Source organism: Clinocottus analis, unplaced genomic scaffold, assembly GCF_023055335.1.
Source record: "Clinocottus analis isolate CAN_PGR_092001 unplaced genomic scaffold, fCliAna1.0.p SCAF_15, whole genome shotgun sequence".
NCBI classification, from domain to species: domain Eukaryota; kingdom Metazoa; phylum Chordata; class Actinopteri; order Perciformes; family Cottidae; genus Clinocottus; species Clinocottus analis.
This window is the reverse complement of record NW_027175876.1, coordinates 8,237,366-8,257,344: the sequence shown is the minus strand read 5'-3', so window position 1 is coordinate 8,257,344 and position 19,979 is coordinate 8,237,366. Positions and strand designations below refer to the sequence as shown.

The 19,979-nt window shown below is 40.5% G+C and overlaps 2 protein-coding genes across 2 annotated transcripts; one reads left to right on the top strand and one right to left on the bottom strand.

Annotated features, from left to right (window-relative positions):
• The first annotated feature begins 251 nt into the window (after positions 1 to 251).
• On the top strand, positions 252 to 1,801 carry LOC137785851 (rho-related GTP-binding protein RhoB-like). Its single transcript, XM_068577391.1, has one exon. The coding sequence runs from the start codon at positions 398 to 400 to the stop codon at positions 986 to 988; it is 591 nt and encodes a 196-aa protein (XP_068433492.1). The 5' UTR covers positions 252 to 397; the 3' UTR covers positions 989 to 1,801.
• A 2,639-nt stretch (positions 1,802 to 4,440) lies between these two features.
• On the bottom strand, positions 4,441 to 19,517 carry LOC137785849 (apolipoprotein B-100-like). Its single transcript, XM_068577383.1, has 26 exons — positions 19,175 to 19,517; positions 18,812 to 18,856; positions 18,487 to 18,599; positions 18,247 to 18,392; positions 17,974 to 18,121; positions 17,405 to 17,557; positions 17,033 to 17,157; positions 16,171 to 16,256; positions 15,623 to 16,073; positions 15,392 to 15,506; positions 15,145 to 15,291; positions 14,836 to 15,047; positions 14,486 to 14,705; positions 14,022 to 14,195; positions 13,715 to 13,918; positions 13,458 to 13,625; positions 12,993 to 13,198; positions 12,667 to 12,837; positions 12,297 to 12,427; positions 11,974 to 12,175; positions 11,666 to 11,838; positions 11,381 to 11,556; positions 11,167 to 11,282; positions 10,561 to 10,934; positions 5,736 to 10,435; positions 4,441 to 5,618 (listed from the first exon to the last, which is right to left on the bottom strand). The coding sequence occupies exons 1-26, from the start codon at positions 19,227 to 19,229 to the stop codon at positions 4,503 to 4,505; spliced, it is 9,927 nt and encodes a 3,308-aa protein (XP_068433484.1). The 5' UTR covers positions 19,230 to 19,517; the 3' UTR covers positions 4,441 to 4,502.
• Positions 19,518 to 19,979: the final 462 nt, after the last annotated feature.

Here is a 19,979-nt window from a genome sequence, read left to right as displayed (position 1 = left end):
CCGATGAGTCCCAACAAAGGTAAATTACACACAACCGTCGCGCACATTATCATCATGTATTTAGATTTAGTCGATTTTTGGCTGATCCTAGGTCGGGTGGGTCCTCGTGGTCCATGGCCCTCCTCTACATAAGGAAACTCGTTGAGATCCAATCACCTCTTCCTTTTCACACTGTGATCTCACCTCCCTATTTCCGATTGGATTGCTAAATTTAGGAAACCACCCTTTGCTTTATAAGCGATCGCAGTGGTTGCTGGTAAATGATCTGGAGTTGTTAGACGGGAGCGGCTTACGGGGCAAGGCTCGTTTATAGTTTAAAAGCAGGAAGAGGGAGCGTCCCGAGAGTGTCTGCGATTTTTAATGCAGCATTCAAGCGAGAGGTAGGAACAAGGCAACAATGGCAGACATACGGAAGAAACTAGTCGTGGTGGGGGACGGCGCATGTGGGAAAACATGTCTATTGATCGTATTCAGCAAAGACGAGTTCCCCGAGGTGTATGTTCCGACTGTGTTTGAGACATATGTGGCGGACATAGAGGTGGAAAACAAGCAAGTCCAGCTAGCTTTGTGGGACACCGCCGGGCAGGAGGACTACGACCGACTGCGCCCCCTCTCCTACCCGGACACCGATGTCATTCTGATGTGCTTCTCCGTGGACAGCCCGGACTCGCTGGAAAACATCCCCGAAAAGTGGGTCCCCGAAGTCAAACATTTTTGTCCCAATGTGCCCATTATACTAGTGGCCAACAAGAAAGATCTCCGCAACGACGAGAACGTGAAGAACGAGCTGTCCCGGTTGAAGCTGGAGCCAGTGAGGGCAGAGGACGGCCGAGCCATGGCCGCGCGCATTGGCGCATATGCTTATTTGGAGTGCGCTGCCAAATCCAAGGAGGGCATCTGGGAGGTTTTCGAAACTGCAACACGGGCGTCTTTACAAAAACAGAAAAAGCCATCAGGAGGTTGCCTCAACTGCTGTGTTTTGATGTGAATCGACACTGTCTGGAGAACCGCGACGCGCAGACAAGACGCTTCCACCGCTGGGATCCGTGTCTGAACATGTATGGGCCGTGGCCATGGCTTGGTTACTCCCTTGTAATCAGACGACCTTGGTTGAGCCAAAACGAATGACTGCAAACAAGTTGTTTTGAACACACGCGATGATAATCTGAAATCGCTTTGTGTGTGTGTCTGTGTGTGTGTGTGTGTGTGTGTGTGTTTGGGTATGTATGTCTGTGTGTGTGAAAGAAATGCACTGGTTACAGCCTGTTGTTTGCGGGTCACATGATCCCAGTATGACAGGTGGAGGGGTAAAAAGGACAAACTTTTATGTCAGCGGACGCCTTATTTACCCCTGTCTAATGCGGACATAGGCCGTTTAAAGGCCTGCTTTTGAGCCTCGGTTTAAATTGCTAACTTTTTGTGTTTCAAGTGTTTGCATAGGCCACTGCCTCACTGCCAAGGTTACAGCCGTATACTTTGTAATAAGCACACATTGCACTCGTTTTTGTCCACTTTGTATTATAAAAATGAATATTTAGTTTGTGAATTTGCACAGCAGAATTACTGTTTGACACTACAGCAATTCACATAATTCTTTAAAAAAAACTTTCTGAACCTTAGTTTAAGTCAGTGCAGCAGTCAGTGCCCGTGGTGTGTCCACCGATGTGTTATACCCACGGATTAACACATATCTTCAGTTTACAGTGAGAGAAATCGGTGTCAGTTGGAACCACATCAATAAAATGTTTTTGACTACAGTATTAAATGTATATAGGCCAATGTTAGAGTGTGTTTGTTTGTATGTGTGTATATATATATATATATATATATATATATATATATATATATATATATATATATATATATATATATATATATACAAACACACTCTCTAACATTGGCCTGTATACATTTTTTTTATGAAGATGTTTTGTTAGTTGTTAGTTAAAAGGTACAATTACTAGAAATATATATTTTTTTTAAAGTTGGCTAAGTCTGCTTCTACCCCAAAGGATATGCTTTGCTGTCACAATTAGACAATTTGGGAGGATGTTTTGTAAAAGAGATACTTTTTGATCATAGATTACAAAACAATGCAAGTCAAGTAAATAAATTGTAACCCGTAACTAGTACAGCAAACAAGGAGGGGGTTGCTTTATCATTACAGTTTACAATTTGAAGCACATATTCACCATGTTTCTTAACTTTTAAATCTGATCTCAAAGGCTGGCTTGTCTCATCAGTCTCAAAGACCTGTGGTCCATTTACTATTTCACTAGTGCTTCAGGTTTGCTGTTGATATCCAAGAGAAGATTGAGCATGTGAGATGCAAGCATGTGAGATGCAAGCATGTGAGTGCTTTGCTCAGCGAAACTCTTTTTCTGAGAAAGTGTCATGAAAAGAGGGCTGTGTCAGAGCTCTATTAGCCAGTAGCACACTCACATGGGAATATGGGAAAGTGTGGCTATTTACATTTTCATGTTATGTCATTAAAACCACAGTCGTATAATTATTACACAAAGGTAAACAAAAGGTATCCTTTGACTAAAACACTAAAAAAAATGTAAATTGTAAAATATTATTTCCTTTTCTGAAGATGTTTAAAGTTTGTTTACAGCTGAAGTATAATTGATTGAGAAACACACACAAATACAAATGTTCCTCCTTCATGTCTTCCATTATGATGATGATGATATTGTTGGAGCTTTGAAGTTAGCAACAGAAATAAATGCATTTTAGCTTATTTTCATTTTTGTGTAATGAGCTCATGTTTGATCTGTGTTTTCACAAGCAGTGTTGTGTTGCGGTCGTCTTTTACACAATGAAGGGAGTGTGTGTTCAAATGACAGCTATGAACATCAGTTTCAGACTGTGACCTGGGAATCCAGGGTAAAAACCCTGATGGATTTACTACGTGAGTTAGTTCTATTTAAACTTGTCCTTTTTTATGTGGTTCATTGAATAACCATTCGCTAAATCAGAGTTTAATAAATTATCTTTTATAAATCCAACTAGTTACAATGGTCTAAAAGTCACATTTCCCCCTGCCTTCTGTTGCTGGGCTTTTTGCTGACTTACAGGACAGGAATGCATTGTGCTAGACCGGTTAATTTTCCCACACTGGCCCCCCTCATGTGCCTTTGATTTAAGTTATTATTCCCTGATCAGACTGAGCATCTTTTTCTTTATTATACTTTGAAGAATAAAACTATGAAACCATGGAGAAGGAAATTTACAAAAATGTGCTCAACACATTCGTTTGTAGGAGTGTATCAGATTTTGACTACGTTAATGTTATGACATTTACAGGTTTGAATGGAACAATGGTTTATTTTGAGGAAAGACAATACAGAATGTAAGGAAACAAATGGTACAGTTTTGGGAAAGTCAATAAAAAATAATCATTGTGTGTCACCACCTACTTATCCACTTTTGCTTTTTTTTCAAACCGAAGACAAATACTTATGTGGTGTTGTAGCTGGTATAAGGTCTAAATAATACTGTATTTATTTATTGACAATTAGATAAACTTTGTTGTAATATTCTGCAAATCATCCATTGAATTTGTGTATTTCTTCCTTTTTTTGTAGAATATGTTTACCCATAACATCAATATATGTGTACTTTAGCAAGTACTTTATTGACTTATAGTTTACACACAAAACATCAAGAGTACAGTTTTAAAGTCAAATACAACATTATGTGAAGGCTTAATTTTCCAGTATTTAGTTATTTTTCTTTTTTATGTAAATTTAGCTGAAAATACTTATGTACTTTTACATAGTATTTTTTAAAAGCATGTGTGTGGAGTATTTGTATACTATTGCATTGCTACTTTTGCTTAATAACTGGATAACACTGCTAATGATTACACACAGCCAATAGCCATTATTGAAAAAAGAAAATCGTACAATTTAATTTATTCTCAGTTTTATGATAAGAGAGCTCGTGTCACACAAGCTATTTGTGTATCTGCTAAATTTAGGTAAGAGGCTACAAATAAGTTGTAGCATGTTACAGTGGTGGAAAGTGAGTAAAAAAACCAACTAATTATCATATTGTGACTGTTTTCCAATATGTACTTTTTTTGGTGAGATTTAAGGAAGCATCTTTGACCCAAACTTAAGTGCTTAATGTCAGAAAAATGCCAATTTATATATTGGGAGGAATATTAAATCTAAAGACGATTTTACATCATATCATAGTACTTTGCTTCAACTTACTTTGATAATCATGCCAAAACATTTTATTTTCAGTCATAATTCTGTTAAGTTATATAAAATAAATGCACAGAGATGTACAGTCTGCAGTAAAACTGTCTTTATTGAAGGTGACATACATCTTTTTAAATAGTTTAAGACACAAAGGGAGCACAGTACAATTGGGAGTGAAATTTATTTGAAAAACAGAGTTAAGAGACATGCATCATCGTTACATAACAGATACAGTCAATACAAACACTGTCGTATATCTTAGTTATCCACAGTCAGGTAGTTAGTCAGTTAGAATTTGGCAACAAATGGTAAAGGAATGTCAATCTCCATTTGCCGGTCACCGACTCTCACAAATGGTTCAACACTTTTGCTTTTCTCCTTAAGTGTCTTTATGACATTGTTGTGGAAAGAATTCACACGTTTTACCAATAAGTCAATCCAGGACTGGATGTCAGCTTGAAGTTGTTCATAAGACATGTCGGACAAAATATTCTGGAGCTTATCTTTTACAGTTTGTAAAAATTCTACAACAATTTTGTGTGCCATTTCAATCTGCCCTGCAACATCAGCCAGAACAGGAGAGTTGACGGCATCATTGTATACATCGGTCACAAAGGTGGAGAGCTTCTCTACATTCTGAGATTTAATTGTTTGGAGAAACTTCTCGCTTTGTTCAGTGGTAAACTGCACAAATACAGATAATTTATTAATGACATCTTCCAGCTGGATTTCTCCCAGTTTCCTCACAGTCACAAGCACTTGGTCCTGAATTTTCCTCAAAACGGAAAACAAGTTATCAATAATTTTTTTCCCGCTGACAACAGTGTTTGTGCCAGGAATGGTGAAATCAATGGCTTGCACATATTCAAATACTGCTGTAAACATGGAGGCAAAGTACTCTGGAACCTTTTGAACAGCCTCTTCAGATACATCGGCAACAAAAGCACTGTATTTCTGGTAGATCTCAAGCCCAGACAGCTTCTGCTCGTACCCAGGAATCTGGAACTTGGTCACTCTCAGAAATTTAACAACAGCATTAAGGACAATTTCCACTTTCTTTTGGTACTCTTTGAGAATCAAAATGGTTTTCTCTGTGACAGTTGTCATAAAATTAGAAGTACCTACTGTTGAAAAGTTGTCAACAGCCCTCTTGAACATCACTTTACCCTGCTCTCCAGCCTGCTCAAAAGAACCCTCAAGGCTTCTAGCATGTCTGCGTATTGTGTTGTATGTCCTGACAGCAGGATCAGACACAGCTTTCATGACTGCGGGCACCTGTTTCTTCAGTCCCAGCATCATCTCATATGGCATCTCCATGTTCCAGGTCGTTTGAAGGTTTAACTTCTCAGAGTTCATCACAGACAGCTTCAGAGCTAAGATATCAATGTCAGTTGTTGGCTCCAACTGTGTGAAATTGGAGACATAAAACAAAAATATTACTGAAATATAATTACACTATTAACATTGAAATTACAATCAAAAGGTATTATTAAACAAACAAGTAAGCAAAAGTTTTCTTACCGGGTAGCGACCATAGAGTCTTCCTTTCATTTGTGCTGGGCGCTTAGTCTGCATTTGAAGTGCAATGAGTCCAGCAGATGGAGTGGACATAGAGACAACAAGGCCTTCCTCTGAATTTCCAGTAATCTCCTGATTGATTTCCATACTCAGAACAGGCAAATTGACCTTGGCTGAATTGGTGATGGAGGCATCCACATTTTCATAGCTTACGGTGAAGGTGCTGTCATGGTTTCCCTCAAGCATTGAATGTTTCACAGACAGGCCAGAGACCATTTTCAATCCGCTGGCTGTGTTCACATTGGTGTTGCCCTGAATCTTTCCAGTCAGAACCTCAAATTCAGAGGTTGAAGAAGCATCAAGTTTGATGATGATGCTGTCCTGGTTAAGGATGCTAGCATCAGTTTTCAGTGTGACCACTGCGGTTTTCATGGCAAACTCGTAGGTCAGATCTCCCAGTACTGGAATCCTGATGCTCCGAATTTTGGGGAGAGTGATTTTTGGAAGAGTGAACTTGCTGAGGGCAGATGGAACATGCAGAGCAGGTCTTACGATGAGACTGATGTCGGGCAGAGGAATGGTCAATGTGGACAACTCAACATTCATCACTGGAACTGTGTAGGAAGGGACTGTAATGGTTTTGGGAAGCTCAATGCTGTACTTTTCATACTCTGCCTTTACTTGGTCAAAAGATGTAGCGAGGATGGCAGCAGTCTTATCCTTACCAATGAGCATATTCTTTTGAAGATATTCGACATTGTTATTAATTAAATTGATGATTGAATCTACATTAATGTCAATGGTTTTCATCTCAGGGTTCTTCATGTACTTCAGCTTGGAGTTCATGTCAAATGTCTGCTGAGTTGTGGTCAGGAGATCGCTCAGGCCGGTGTCTTCCCACAGGGAGTAGTCTTCCACTCTTGGTGTCATCATACCAACAAATGGCAAAGTTATTTTAGGAATGGTGATAGGCTCTTTCAGTACATCCAGATTAGCTTCTCCATTGAACTGGGATAATATGGTAATTTCTTTGTCACCATTATCCATGGTGATGTAATGGGAGTACTTGTACTGGTTGAATCTAGCCAGACCTGTCAAACTAGCCTGCTGCACTTCAGAGTTCAGGGTCAAAGAGATGTCATTCTGGAGATCCATCTTTCCAGACAGCTTGAATGGAAGGGCAACCTTGACATTTCCCATGTTCTTGGTCTCAAGAATAAGCTCACGACGTGTGACTAAAACAAGTGCAGAGTTTGAGAGAGTTCCCTCAACTTGTCCAGTTAGCTTTGCACTGTGAGAGGCAATGAAATCCATTTTCAGGTCTCCAGCCTTCGCCTGGAATTTGACTTCTGCAACGCTGCCCTTCATGAAAGGTGTTTCTGTCTCAAACTTGGCATCAATAATTACATGGCGGAAAATGCAGATTTCTGCAACTGCATTTTGATTCATTTTGAAGTGGCTGCTCCCTGTTGCTCCAGTGAACGTCACTTTGGCTGTGTGGAGATCCATCACCACCTCCATGTTACTATTGTGGGTTGCTTCATCTGAAAAGTCGTGAACTGCATATTTTCCATTGGCCAGATTAGTAATGGTCAGAGTGGCAGTACCAGCTTCCATCTGAAGGACATTCTTTTGATTCATTGATGTTTCACTGAAGATGTTCATGGATGGCATGTTGAGATCATGTTTGTAGCTAGTCTCCACAGTGGCGGAAACTCCATTTTCAAGGGCAAAGAATGCATTGTGGACGAGTTCGGCAACATATAACTCAGTGTTAGCCTTTGCAGTAGTTTCAGCAGAAGCTTGAGCTGACAGGCCATAGAGAGACATTGTTCCTTTGTGGTCAAGTGTGAAAGATGACTGGTCAACTTTGATGTTCTCGGAGATGGACAGGCGACTCATCTTGGGCGCAGCAAAGTGAGCATTGGCATCCACTGTGAAGTCAAGGACTTTCAAAGTAGATGAAGCCTTTGAGTTAAGGTTGATTCGGAAATCTGGTGTGACTGATGTAGTTGTGACATTCTCAATGTCAGCAGTGGTCATCAGTGTATAGTGAGGGGATGTTACTTTGAACTCTCCATAGAGTTTTCCAAAACAGGGAATCTTGCTCATATCTGCAACTTTCTCTTTCAACTCCATAGTGAATGTGTCATAATCAAAAGATCTGATTTTCTGTACCATCCTCATGAAATAGTCACTCATGTCATCGATCAGCTGTTTGAAGTTAAAAGCATACAGCTCATTCACAAGCTCCTGAACCGGTGCCATAACTCTTTTGAGCAAAGGCTCAATGTCAATTGACTTGAGAGCAGCAAAAGCAGCCTGCATTTTTTCCCTCACCTGATATTGTTTCATAATTTTAACAACCTCATCCATGATGGCCCCAATCATCTTTTCAACCTCATAGCTGGACAGGATTTCCTCTATTTTGGCATTAATCACATTGAAGCTGTGAACAATGTTCTGCTTCTGGATCCAAGCCATAATTGCATTCTTCAATGATTTCAGCATATTCATGACTTTATCAGTTGGGAACTTGGCTGTCAGGTTGCTCATGACATTTTCCATGGAGTTGATAAACTTGGTCAGGTCTTGGACAAAAAGGTTGAAGTCAAAACTGTCAATAACTTCCTTCAGTTCTGACACTTTGTTCTGCAATTGGGCGCTGATCTCATACTTGGTGTTGATGTCATTCAGCATCTCAATGCTTTGGTCCATCAGCTCCATCATTGTGGTCTTTATATTTTCAATAACTGCAGGCAGATGCTCAATGAATGGGATCTGGATGAAATGGCTGTCACTGTTCTTGTCATATTTCACAAATCCAGAAATGGCGTAATCTTGAGTGGCCTCACTGAAAAGTGGAGTTGAAACAGCTCCTGCCATCTCAATACCCATTCTCTCTGCATTGTTATAGGCACTGATGTCTTGGTTGAAAGTGTGCTCGTCAACTGTAGATGCCATATTCAGTGCGACACTTTGCTCTTGGAGGCTCAGCATACTGTTGAACTTGTTGTCCATATTGGTGTTGATAACGTTTCCAGATTCCAGTTGATGGGTGGTTGAGGCTCTGTACTCGAAGGAATTTGTGAACAGCAGAGGTTCAGCCTTCAGGAGGAATTTGCTGTATAGTTCGCCACTCTGCTCTAACCCATAGAGAGAACCTGCACCATTTGCGTTGATAATAGCGTCAATGTTCAGATTGAAGGGTGCAGCAACAGTAATGACTGTACTGTCCATACGAAGAGCTGGTGAGTTTAAGTTAGCCACATTGTTAAATTTCATGGTCAGACCAGCAACTTCCATATCTGTGGTATGTGTAATTTGAGCTCCCAGGAGTTTACCGATGGTATTGCACTTTGTAGAAAAGACCATATCGACAAACTTGACTTCATAAGTGTGCTTGAGCTCTTCCTTTGAGAAGACTCCCATCATTGTTCCAGTCAGCTCCATGTTGTAGGGCTCAGCCTTGAACTGGGCATCATTCACAAAGTTAATCTCCATGATCTTCAGGTCATTCTTCACATTAACTGAGGCAGTGAAACGCTCAATGTTAACTGCAATGTCGTGCATGTAGGAGTTCCTCTCGTCAAGGACGTTGTCAGTCTTGGAGCGGAGCATGAAAGATCTCAGTGTAAGAGACAGTGAGTTGGTATTTTCGGTCCTCATCTCGTGGAGAGATCCAACTATGCTATTGGAGAGAATCAAGCCATCTTCATTCAGTCTGAAGTTCATTCTGTTCAAGGTGTTGATGTCAAAGAGGTTACCCTTAAGGATGCCGTTGAGATACACGTCTGTGCTTGCAATCTTTCCCTCAACATTGAGCTCAGCTTTATTGTCTTTAATGCCTGCCTTAGTAGTGAGAGACACGGTGGCACCAGTGGTGTCAACTCCACCGTGGAAAACATTCTCGAAGGTCATTGGGTTGTGCTGAGCAGTTGTTGTACAGCTGGTGGTCAGGCCATTCATGTTCAGGGCCAAGGTTGCCTTGTGAGAGGCAAGGCTTGAGAAGACATTCAAAGAAGCATCAGCATTGATCTCTAAGCCGGAGGGGTTAATGGACCCAGTTACCAAAGAGTATACACGGTTCGCTGTGTCTTCCGCTTGATTCTCTATCCTGAGGCTGGCCTGTCCATCAGAGGCAGAGAACTCCATTTGACTACGAAGCATTCGCTCATCGGCCTTGGTCACAGAGTCAGACTGCATGGTAAGCTTGACATCTTTGTAGCTGAGGCTCATTTTGGTGGTGTGCTTGATGGGGTTAGTGTTCATGTTGGTGTTAGACTCAATCACAAGTTCCTCATTTGCATATGATGCCTTGATCTTGTTGGCAACCTTCAGGATATCAGAGTTCAGCCTCAGTGTACTTTCCAGTTTGGCTTCTTGCTTTGCTGGTTCAACAGAGAAGGTGTGGAGATAAGTTGTGCTAGCAGTCATGGATCCAACGGACACACTTCCGTCTGTGTTGATATCTCCAGAGAGCGTGTTTGAATCTAAGGTGACCTGGGTGGTGATAGTCAGCGATGTCTCCAGGCCCACGGGTGCGACGACATAGATGTTGTACCTTCCTGTTGACATTACATTGTCTGTGACAGCAATAGTTTCCAACACGTCAAAACCTGTGTTCATAAGCATATGCTTCAGGGAACCATCAATGGTGAATTTCATTGTCTCCTCTGCTGTGTCTTTGATTGTTGTAGCTCCTGTAAAACAGAAAAAAACAACAATATTTATGGGTGTGAACATTATGTTTCTCTAAAGTTACAAAACAAACGTATAATTATTTTAATTAAAGACAAGAAATTAAAATAAATAAATAAAGAATTACCCTCAGTTGAGAAGGAGAGAAGTTTGATTGGACTGTCGGCCACGGCGCTGAACTTGGCTGAGTAGCTAGGAGACTCAGCAGTGTTGTTACCAGCAGACATAGTTGCCTCCCAGTTATAATAGTTGCTGTTGACCTTGGCAGATGCCTCCACCATTCCCATCAGAGGCAGGGTGAGATCATATTCAGAGGGGATGGTAAAAGTGGGGATTTGGATTTCTTGTGAGGCAAACTCCATGCCCAGTTCTGGCATTGAGATGTGTGGGGAGTTGACCATTGGAGGGATCCTCAGCTCCTCAGATGATTTTCCTCCAAGAGGTAGAGGGACAGTGATGGTCAAACGATCCTGGTTGAACTGGTATCTGAATGTGCTATCACTGGTGGAGGGATTAAAGCAGAGCATTTGTTATTATGTCATTTTAAATATACAGTCAACTGGTGAGTAAATAAGATAAGACATAAGATAATCCTTTATTCGTCCCTTAGTGGGGAAATTACAGGATTGCAGCAGCATTGCTCACAAGTAAATAAATATGAAACAATCAAGCAATATAAATGAACAGTAAATAACATAATTCTCATTATTATTAGATATAGGGGTTTACTTACAGGTTCATGTAGAGGGTTTCAGGCATGGAGGGCATTTCCACATCTGCAATTCTGTTCATCAGAGTCTTAACAGAGGGACCATCAGCTGAGATCTTCTCCATCCAGATATCACTGGCCTTAGAAAAGAAACACAACATTTCTTAAGCTTTAGTCTGGAAGAACTAAAACTAAGTCAAGTTCTGATAAATAGTTATAATGATTATATTCTTTTCACCTCGACTGCCTTGTTGAAGACATGACGCACTTTCATGTCCGTCTTGACAACCTGCTGGTCCATGACATCCTCCATCAACTGCCTGAGCCAGGCCTGAAGTGCTTCAGTGTAAGGCACCAGGATCTTAGTATCAGCATTCATGTTGGACATCAACTGAATCTCAGCCTGGTCTTCACCTGAGATACAAAGCATTTAGCATATTACTTTTAAAACAGTGTTTGAGACCAATGCCAAAAAGTATAAATCTCTGAAGTCCATAAGTAGTATTTTCTTGAAAAGACATACCATATTTGAATGTGATTGCCTGAATAGAGGAGGTCTCTGGGAGTTTGACATCACTTTTGATCTCCATGGTGAGTCCATCAGCTTTGCTCATGGTCGCAGTGATGGCGGCATCAGTCCTCAGTGAAGGAACTAACAGCTGAACCTGCAGCATGCCATCGTTCATGGCCTGAAGCCTGTGATTAATAGAGATATAAAGTCAATACATGTATATACAAATACTGTAGCATTATTGTGCACATGAGCATATTACAGTACATAGCTCTCAGATATATTATTTATAAAGAAAGATTTTAGCTGGGTTGACTCACTTGGCACGGCCAATCAGAGAGAGCTGGGGCACGTTCTTGTTGGTGATCTCGAGGATGATGGATTTGCCTTTGGCATTACTGTCGGTCATGCCAATCTTAACGCCAGCCTCAACATCAAAGTCAGGTACCTGAATTTGGGTGGTGAAGATGTTCCTATTCCTGTTGTACTTCATGGTGGCGGTAGCCTCGGTAGGCCGAGAACCTAAAGTGAGCAAAAGTATAACTGATCACTCATGTATGTAACCCTATAAAAATGAGAAATGAAGATATTATAGCACATAGAAAAACTTATTGTAAGGTTTGTCCAAATAAGATGCTCCTACCCTCAGCTCTCAGAGCCAACTTCAAAGAATCAACCTTGTGGTGGCCGTCCTTTCCTTCGTTGAGGAGTTTGTAGGCGATGGTGGCAGTGTACTCAGTCACCTCGTGAGAAGGCTTGATTTCCACAGAAAACCTAGGTTGAAAAGAGTTATATCAAAAAAAGTAGTCCTCTATGATATTGTACTAAAAAACACACCAAAAATGTCATTAAGTATTTGTGTATCAAACTTGGACTACTTCTACTAAACGGAGGCATGACACAATTAAATGATCATTTCCTTGTAACCTTTCTTGTGTAATCAATCATTATGTTACAATCATTATTATTACAATTGAAAAAAACAATCACAGATTTTTCAAAGATCTACTTACTTAGACTCTCCATTCAGGGGGAAATAAGGAACATCAGTGTTATCTCCAGTGGTGGCACGGAGTGTTTTGGTGCAGTAATTGACTCCAGAGAAAAGGGGTCTGCAGCTTTCTTCACCCTCTGCGTGTGGGATCATTGCAGCTTGACCAGCACCTACGATCACCACTTTATTGCTTTAAAAAAAAGAAAAAGCAGCAACATCAGTTTCCACCTTCTAATAACTTTGTTCAAACATTCTGTATGAACTATCATCATCTACATCTAAAGCACTTTTCATTTATGATATATATATATATATTTTATGAATGTATTTTGTGTTTTATGTTACCTGATGCTCAAGAGCTTTGTGGTGCTCTGTGGGGCGGGTATGGAAAGCTTGACCTGGTTCTGATCCATGGTGATCTTGGCATTGAGTGTGCTCTCGTGGTAAATGTTGGTGTGCAGCTCAACAGCGGACACGACAAATTCAGGTACATGGACTCCCATCTTAGTCACAAACTCAACTCCAACAGAGGGTGAGAACAGTAGCTCCTTCTGTGAAAAAGAAAATAGATCACATGAAATTAAATAGGTTGCAGAGAAATGACAAAATATAAAATGACACTGCCATTATAATACAACTACAATATATTATACTATTATGTATAGTTACTCTTTATTATTGTAACATTTTTTGCAGGACATTTATAGAAGTACACCTATAAAACAAAACAACAACTTAATGACAACAATTTAGTTTACTTTTTTGACAGAGCACTGAAGGTAGATTGAAGACAAAATTCAGAAAATGTACCTTGTTTGGAGTCATGCTAAGGCCTCCCTTTGCTCCAGGAGCGAAGGTACCAGACAAAGCAAATGTCAGAGGCAGGCCAGATGCGGTTGGCATCATGAATTTGTGGTCCATGAAGATGTAATGGGCGAAGATCTCATTGTCAGTGCCGGACATCAGATTACTCACAATCTGTTAAAAAAAAGGACACTTTGAATTCTCTGTGGTCTAGAGAAAGACAGGCAATACACGACATGCATAACAGGAGTACATAACTATACCTTTGTAGGAATGATCTTCATGAAAATTTCTGCATACATCATTGCGTTATCAGCAATAAACCTCATATCATTGCCCTTGATGTAGCCAAGCTCAGCTCCCATTATCTTCAGGTAGGCCATGGCCTCCGGGGCTTCTTGATTCTGCAGTTCCTTTACCAGCTTGTTGAAGTTGCGAACAACTTCTCTCACAAGATTTTCAGGAATCTACAACAAGTAGTATTAGTTGTGGTGGTATCAGCTTAAATGATAATAATAAATAAATAATAACTTAGTGTATTTAACATAAATAACCACACACAATATGTACCTTTCTTCCTGCTGTGTCCAAGGGAGAAACCCATTTCCCCAGTTGCTCTTTCATCTTTGGTGGTATCTTGTCTAAAGTCCAGTACATCGTCTTGCCCAAAGTGTCTGGGAAGAACCCGTTCTTTCCAAACAAAGCATCAATGGTTGGCTCGAAGCCCTTTCCTTCCATGCCAATCTATTAGAAAAAGAAACCAATTTGATTAAAAAACAGTGTGGATTAAGAGTGTTATAGTCTGAATCTGAGCCAAATAATTAGTTTAAATACTAGTTAGTTTTTACTTCGGGGTCAGATAAGTAGTGTCGGCCAAATTAATTGAAAGAATTGCAGCAGAACAAACAGTAGTAATAATAACAAGAAGACCCCTATGAATGTAATTTTCAGCTGCTAGTAGTTTCAGTAGGTGTAAAACTACAATTTGAAACCGCAATGCATTCCTGATTATTATGGGCCACAGTCTTACATACCTCCCAAAGATCCATGCTGAAACCAAAAGCTTTCAATGTAGTTTCCAGCATCACCTCCCTCGGCAATTGGCTACTTGGATCAAAGACAACGTTGCCCAGGACAGCAGCCTGCATGTTCCCTGGTGCCAGGCCCAGCTTGTAGTTGCGAGACTTTGTGGCGAAGTCGCTGTGTGTGGTGACTTCAGTGTCCTTCAGGGCAGCAATTATCTTTTGACCAAGCCTAGGGCGAAAATGAAATGCAAAAAGAAAAGATCAGCTGAATATAAGAAGTTGGGATGTTAAATTTGCACAGTTCTTTCATTAAAGAAAGCATGGATTGTGCTGTCAGTTAAAGGGTGCTCTATTCTTACTTCTGGGTCTCTGAATCAGTGGAGGAAATGATATTGTAGACATGGGAGGTCACAAAGGCCTTGATCTGCATGTTCTGCTCTTGCGTGAGCAGCTTCTTCACCATCTCAATGTCACTGTCCTGGGGATTCCTCATCAGGATCAGGTATGCTGCCAGGCGCTTCTGCACAGCACCCTTGGGATACTGGCTGACCCTCTGGAGGTTGGAACGAACCTGGATAGAAAAACAACAGTCACGTGTTTGTCATTGTGGAAACTATACAATTGGGAATCTAGTATATTGTTCATCTGTGCTGGGGGATGTTAGTTACCTCATCAGTTGCAGACATGCGTCTGAAAGCCTGGATGGCAGCCAGCTGCACAGACAGTGTGGTTGCAGGTTGTCTCATGCACTTTATCAGGGTGGTCTTTACAGCAGCGTCAGCCGCCTCCATTGCATCTCCCATGTTTCCAATAACCTGGATGCAATAGTAAAAGACAATAAGAAAAAACATGGAATTGGGAGTTGCCATAACAAGTTGGTTCATAAGCGGGCTGTATTTACAGCTGGTTACCTACCCTCAAGGTCAGGAAGGTCAGCTCTTTCTCTCCAGCGCAGTCTGCGCCCAGGAGGGACGCCATGAACTCAGAGACAGCGGTGATCTCAGGGGTGACGCGCTCAGCCTGGTACAGTCTAGTGGCAAGGTGAGGCATTCGTGATGAATTTAAAGTATAAACATCCACTTACTGTGACATTATTGAGAAGGACTTTCTCCCGATAAAAGAAAAATCTTGTGTAAATTCACTTACTTCCTGACTGCATTGCTCAGGGCGTACATGATGGGTTTGCTCTGCTTGTACTGAGCCATTGCCAGCATGTCCTTCACCATAAGGCGGGAGGGGTTGGACAGCATTCCCAGGGCGTAGACAGTCGCATCAACCTCAAGAGAAGCATTGTTGAAGGTCCTGAGAATCTTCAGCATGGCGCTGGTGCATTCTGGGGTGCCACACTGAGTCAAAGCTTGCCATGACAGAAATTGGGACATGTCCATCATTTCGTCAGTGGCAGATCCCAGAACGTCAACATTCAGGCCACGCAGCTCAGACACCAGCTTGTGGAAAAGGCCGGCACGTTCCTCGCCCTCACTGGTCTTTGACAGGTGGATCAGCTGCTGCATGGTCGCAATGGCAGCATCCTTGGTCTGCACAGGAGACTTGTCCTCAGGAACATCCATGGGCAAGAGTCTGTAGTTGTTCACATCTGCAAAGAATTATATCACAAACAATATAAAAATACAGAAATTTTGACACAATTGGCACATTGAGCATTTATTTTTTAACTATTTTTAAACACTCACTGGAGTTGAAGACTCTGTCATTGATCCTGCCGATCTCTCTTAGAGTCAGAGTCTGTTTCACCAGCGTGGAAATTCCATATTCACTACTGTTTGTAGAAAATGAGACAATTTCATCAAAATGGTCATAAAAGGCAAAACATTATATTATTATACATAGACCTCTATATGTTCGTTTGGAACTTTCGGGAAACGTGGACTAGTTAGTAAAATACAACGTTCATATCCATCCAGCACAACAACATTCATACAAACATACCAAATGTACTTTTTTCAAAGCATAAATATAAGTCAGAAATGTTTCTAAACTTGTTGGACAAAATCATCTGATAACATGTTTGGAAACCTTACATTTGGAATCATAAGGAAAATGTAATATCTAACTTGTTATGTTGAATCTGGTTGATAACAAATAGTAGAAATTAGGAAGTTATCAATAAAACTGCCTGGGTCATGAAACTTGGGTTGAGTAAAAACATTTTCTGTACATGAATTGTGTGTTCTGTCAAAGGTTATTTTGACGCCAACCGTAGGTCACACCAAAAGAAGATACCATATTTGGAAAGCTGGATGGGCTTTGTTTGTGTTACAACCGATTGGTCTGATTGATGGAAAGTGATCTGAGAGGACTGAAATACACTAGAAAGCTCATGCTGATATTTCTGAATTCTGGTTTTGCCCGCTGGGTTGCAACTCCAAATCAACGTCTCTTCTCGTCATTTTGCCACAACAAACTGTCCACAAATAATATAACAAACCGACATTAACAATGTCAATTGTTGCTGTCAGGAAGTGGTAAGTATGGCTCTCTACCCATTCTAGAGGTTGCTCACTCCCGAAGTCTAAAAGATGATGAAAAACTTACACAGGAGAGAGGGGCAGGAAGGTGTGTTTCTCTGTGCAGCTTCCACTGGTCATGTGCTTCTTCTGGTTGTCAAACTTGTAGTTGCAAGTCTGGGTGCTGCTAATCATCTTGAACAGACGGGTGTTCTGATAGTAGAACGACAACAATGTTTTGTTAGATTATGATGAAGCGCAGACTGCTTGAAACCAGTGAAGAGAAATACAATGATTCTGTTTTAAGGTATTTTTTCTGGCATTATAATATATATATATAAATATGATAATATAGCTTCTTTTAATTGATATCATGTGATTGAATCCCATATTCAATCTAAACAACTCCTGGCTTTAGTTTGAGATTGTGCTCGCACGAGGTTGTCGCTTAATCTCTTACCATGCCAGTGATGAGAGCCATGGGACTGGTGATCTGCTGGTGGTAAACGAAAAAGCTACATTTGGAAAGATCCCTGCTGACAGTCACATCGGTGGCAATGTCCTCTCTGGCGTCGACGCTGAAGTCGGTGGGGCACACTCCATGCACGGTGGACTGAAAATGATGAGAGAGGCATCATAAATACTTAGGATCTTGGAAACATTTAAAAAAAAAAAAACAAAGTTACAAAATGTGGTGCACATGCTTTGTGTTCTTAAGCAATCTCCCTGCATCTGAATAACACTTGATCTAAAAGATTGCCTCCCATTATGAGAGCAGGTGATGCAATTAACGAGATAAACTTATCTTGGACTTTGACGTGCAGCTGGAAGGTTGTCATTGTTAGAGCGTGTTTATCACCTGTGACTGGGGCAGCTTATCTACTTATTGTGCAACTTGTTTATCTGTGCATGAGTCTTCACCGCAATCAGAATTGATCTCTACATGGTGACTCCGACCTGAACTGATTGGTAACTGCTGGAAATACTGACAAAACTAATTTAAAGCAATAAAACATTGAGGAGAGCTACCATTTCATCGTTCTTATCCTCTTCCATTACTGGCACGATGAGAGCAGAGACGATTCCCCTCTTGATGTTCAGGATGTTGACAGGCTCATCGTCCTCGGGGTAGAGTCGGACATCAGTCTGTCCTTCGACTGTAATCTTCAAGTCGTTCCTGTCGTCGTGGACAGATCATCATTTACAACCTGCCCTTTAGTCCAATCTCCTTTACTTCCACGTTTCAGTTTTAGGACTAAATAACACAGCTGAATATAAATGCTTGCTGGAAACATAACTTACTTAGCCATAGCATCTTTGAAAGCCAGCGCTCCCTCTGCAGGGTGATACTCTGGGTTCCCTTCTGTGTCCATACCAGAGATCTCGCTCAGAGAGCACTCTGTTGCACGGAGGATGAAGCTACAGGTCTGGGGCACATCAATCTCAACCTGTGCAGCAGAAGTAACAGTTTTTCTTACTACAAATGGTGTCTAATAGGGTGCAGAGAGTGTTTGCAGTAATGATCAGGGGTGTGAGACATACTTTGCAGGAGACTTTGGGACCGCTCTTGTCTTTGGTGGCTCCATTCATGCCGTTAAACGTTTCAGCTTCATAGTCGTACACATAACGCCGCATATTTTTGAATCTTTTGGCCACTAAAACATATTTAAAACATCAGTTAGAGCTTTGTACGTTAATGTTTCATACACTGTACAACGTTATATATACTTTTAATTACTTAAACACTAAGATAACATGACTAACAGGTGAGCTCATCCATCAGAGTTCAACGGTGGAACCTCCGCTGTGTATTTCAAGTGAAATCACATCGTACAATCATTGTGTTAAGAATGAAAAGGCAACTTACAAAGGCAAACTGAAGATTGTTCATCAACAATTCCCCCATCTTTCTCTGTCAAGGATAAAAACATGTTTGCTTGACATTTTGAAAACCCACAAACTGCTTTAAAACTTAGAAATGAAACACTTAAATTATATAAAAGCTATATTTATAGATACAATAACTAACAAACACTCTATTAGGTATTTTCACAAACAAAGATAGTAAAAAACATTATAAAAGGAAATCATCCACTTTTTAAAAAACTAAACACTTAACAAACACTAACTGTTTTCTCCAAAGTGGATTTACCCTGAAAATACATACATATTTATTAATATTACAAACATCCTATATCTATTATCTTCCTAATAAAAACACAATACTTACGGGCTAGTGTGTATGTGCCCAGCAGCAGCAAAAGGCAGAGCTTGATACCCCCCATTATGGGTTTAGTAAAGCTCTTACTGCCTTAAGGTAAGTGGAGTCCTCCTCTTTCTGTGAAGACTAATTCTCGTGCTTTGGTCCCTTGGCTTTTATAGTGTTCATATCTTACTGTATGTGATCACCACGACCTGCAAATGTGTTGCCCTGATTCCAAAGTTGAGCAGTCCTTGTGGCAGGCCAAAGGTTAAAATGTTTCACAAACTAAGACTGTCAGCACTGGGTGGGGATGTTCGACATGATTGTGTGACATTACGTCTTCTGCTTGTGTTTTTTTGTTTGAGGTTGTTAGGCTGATCATAAGGCAATTGATAAAAGAGAAAATAATATATTAATGTGTATTACATATCTTTATCTATAAAGAAGCATAATTGTAATCAGATCAATATTATATTATAGTTCACATTTGTTTTACCTCTAGTTGTTTGTGCCATTTTGTTTTTTATTGTAAATGTTTCAAAACCATTGTCTTTAAGTCAAATGATTGTTAGACATTTCACTATTTTAGTATACTATATTTAGGGATTTCATCTAAAATTTAAAAAAAAGTAAATATCCGCAGCTCTTTATTGACATTACGCCCAAAGGTTACACAATAGTGTCAGCGTCCTCTCTGAGCATTCACAAATACATGCAGGCCTCCTACAGAAAGTAGAGTAAGCCTTTCCTTTTCTTTGTTTGGTGAATAATGAATCATATTCACACAGAATAATCAAAACCTTAGTTACCTGCTGCTTTTGTTTCAGCACAT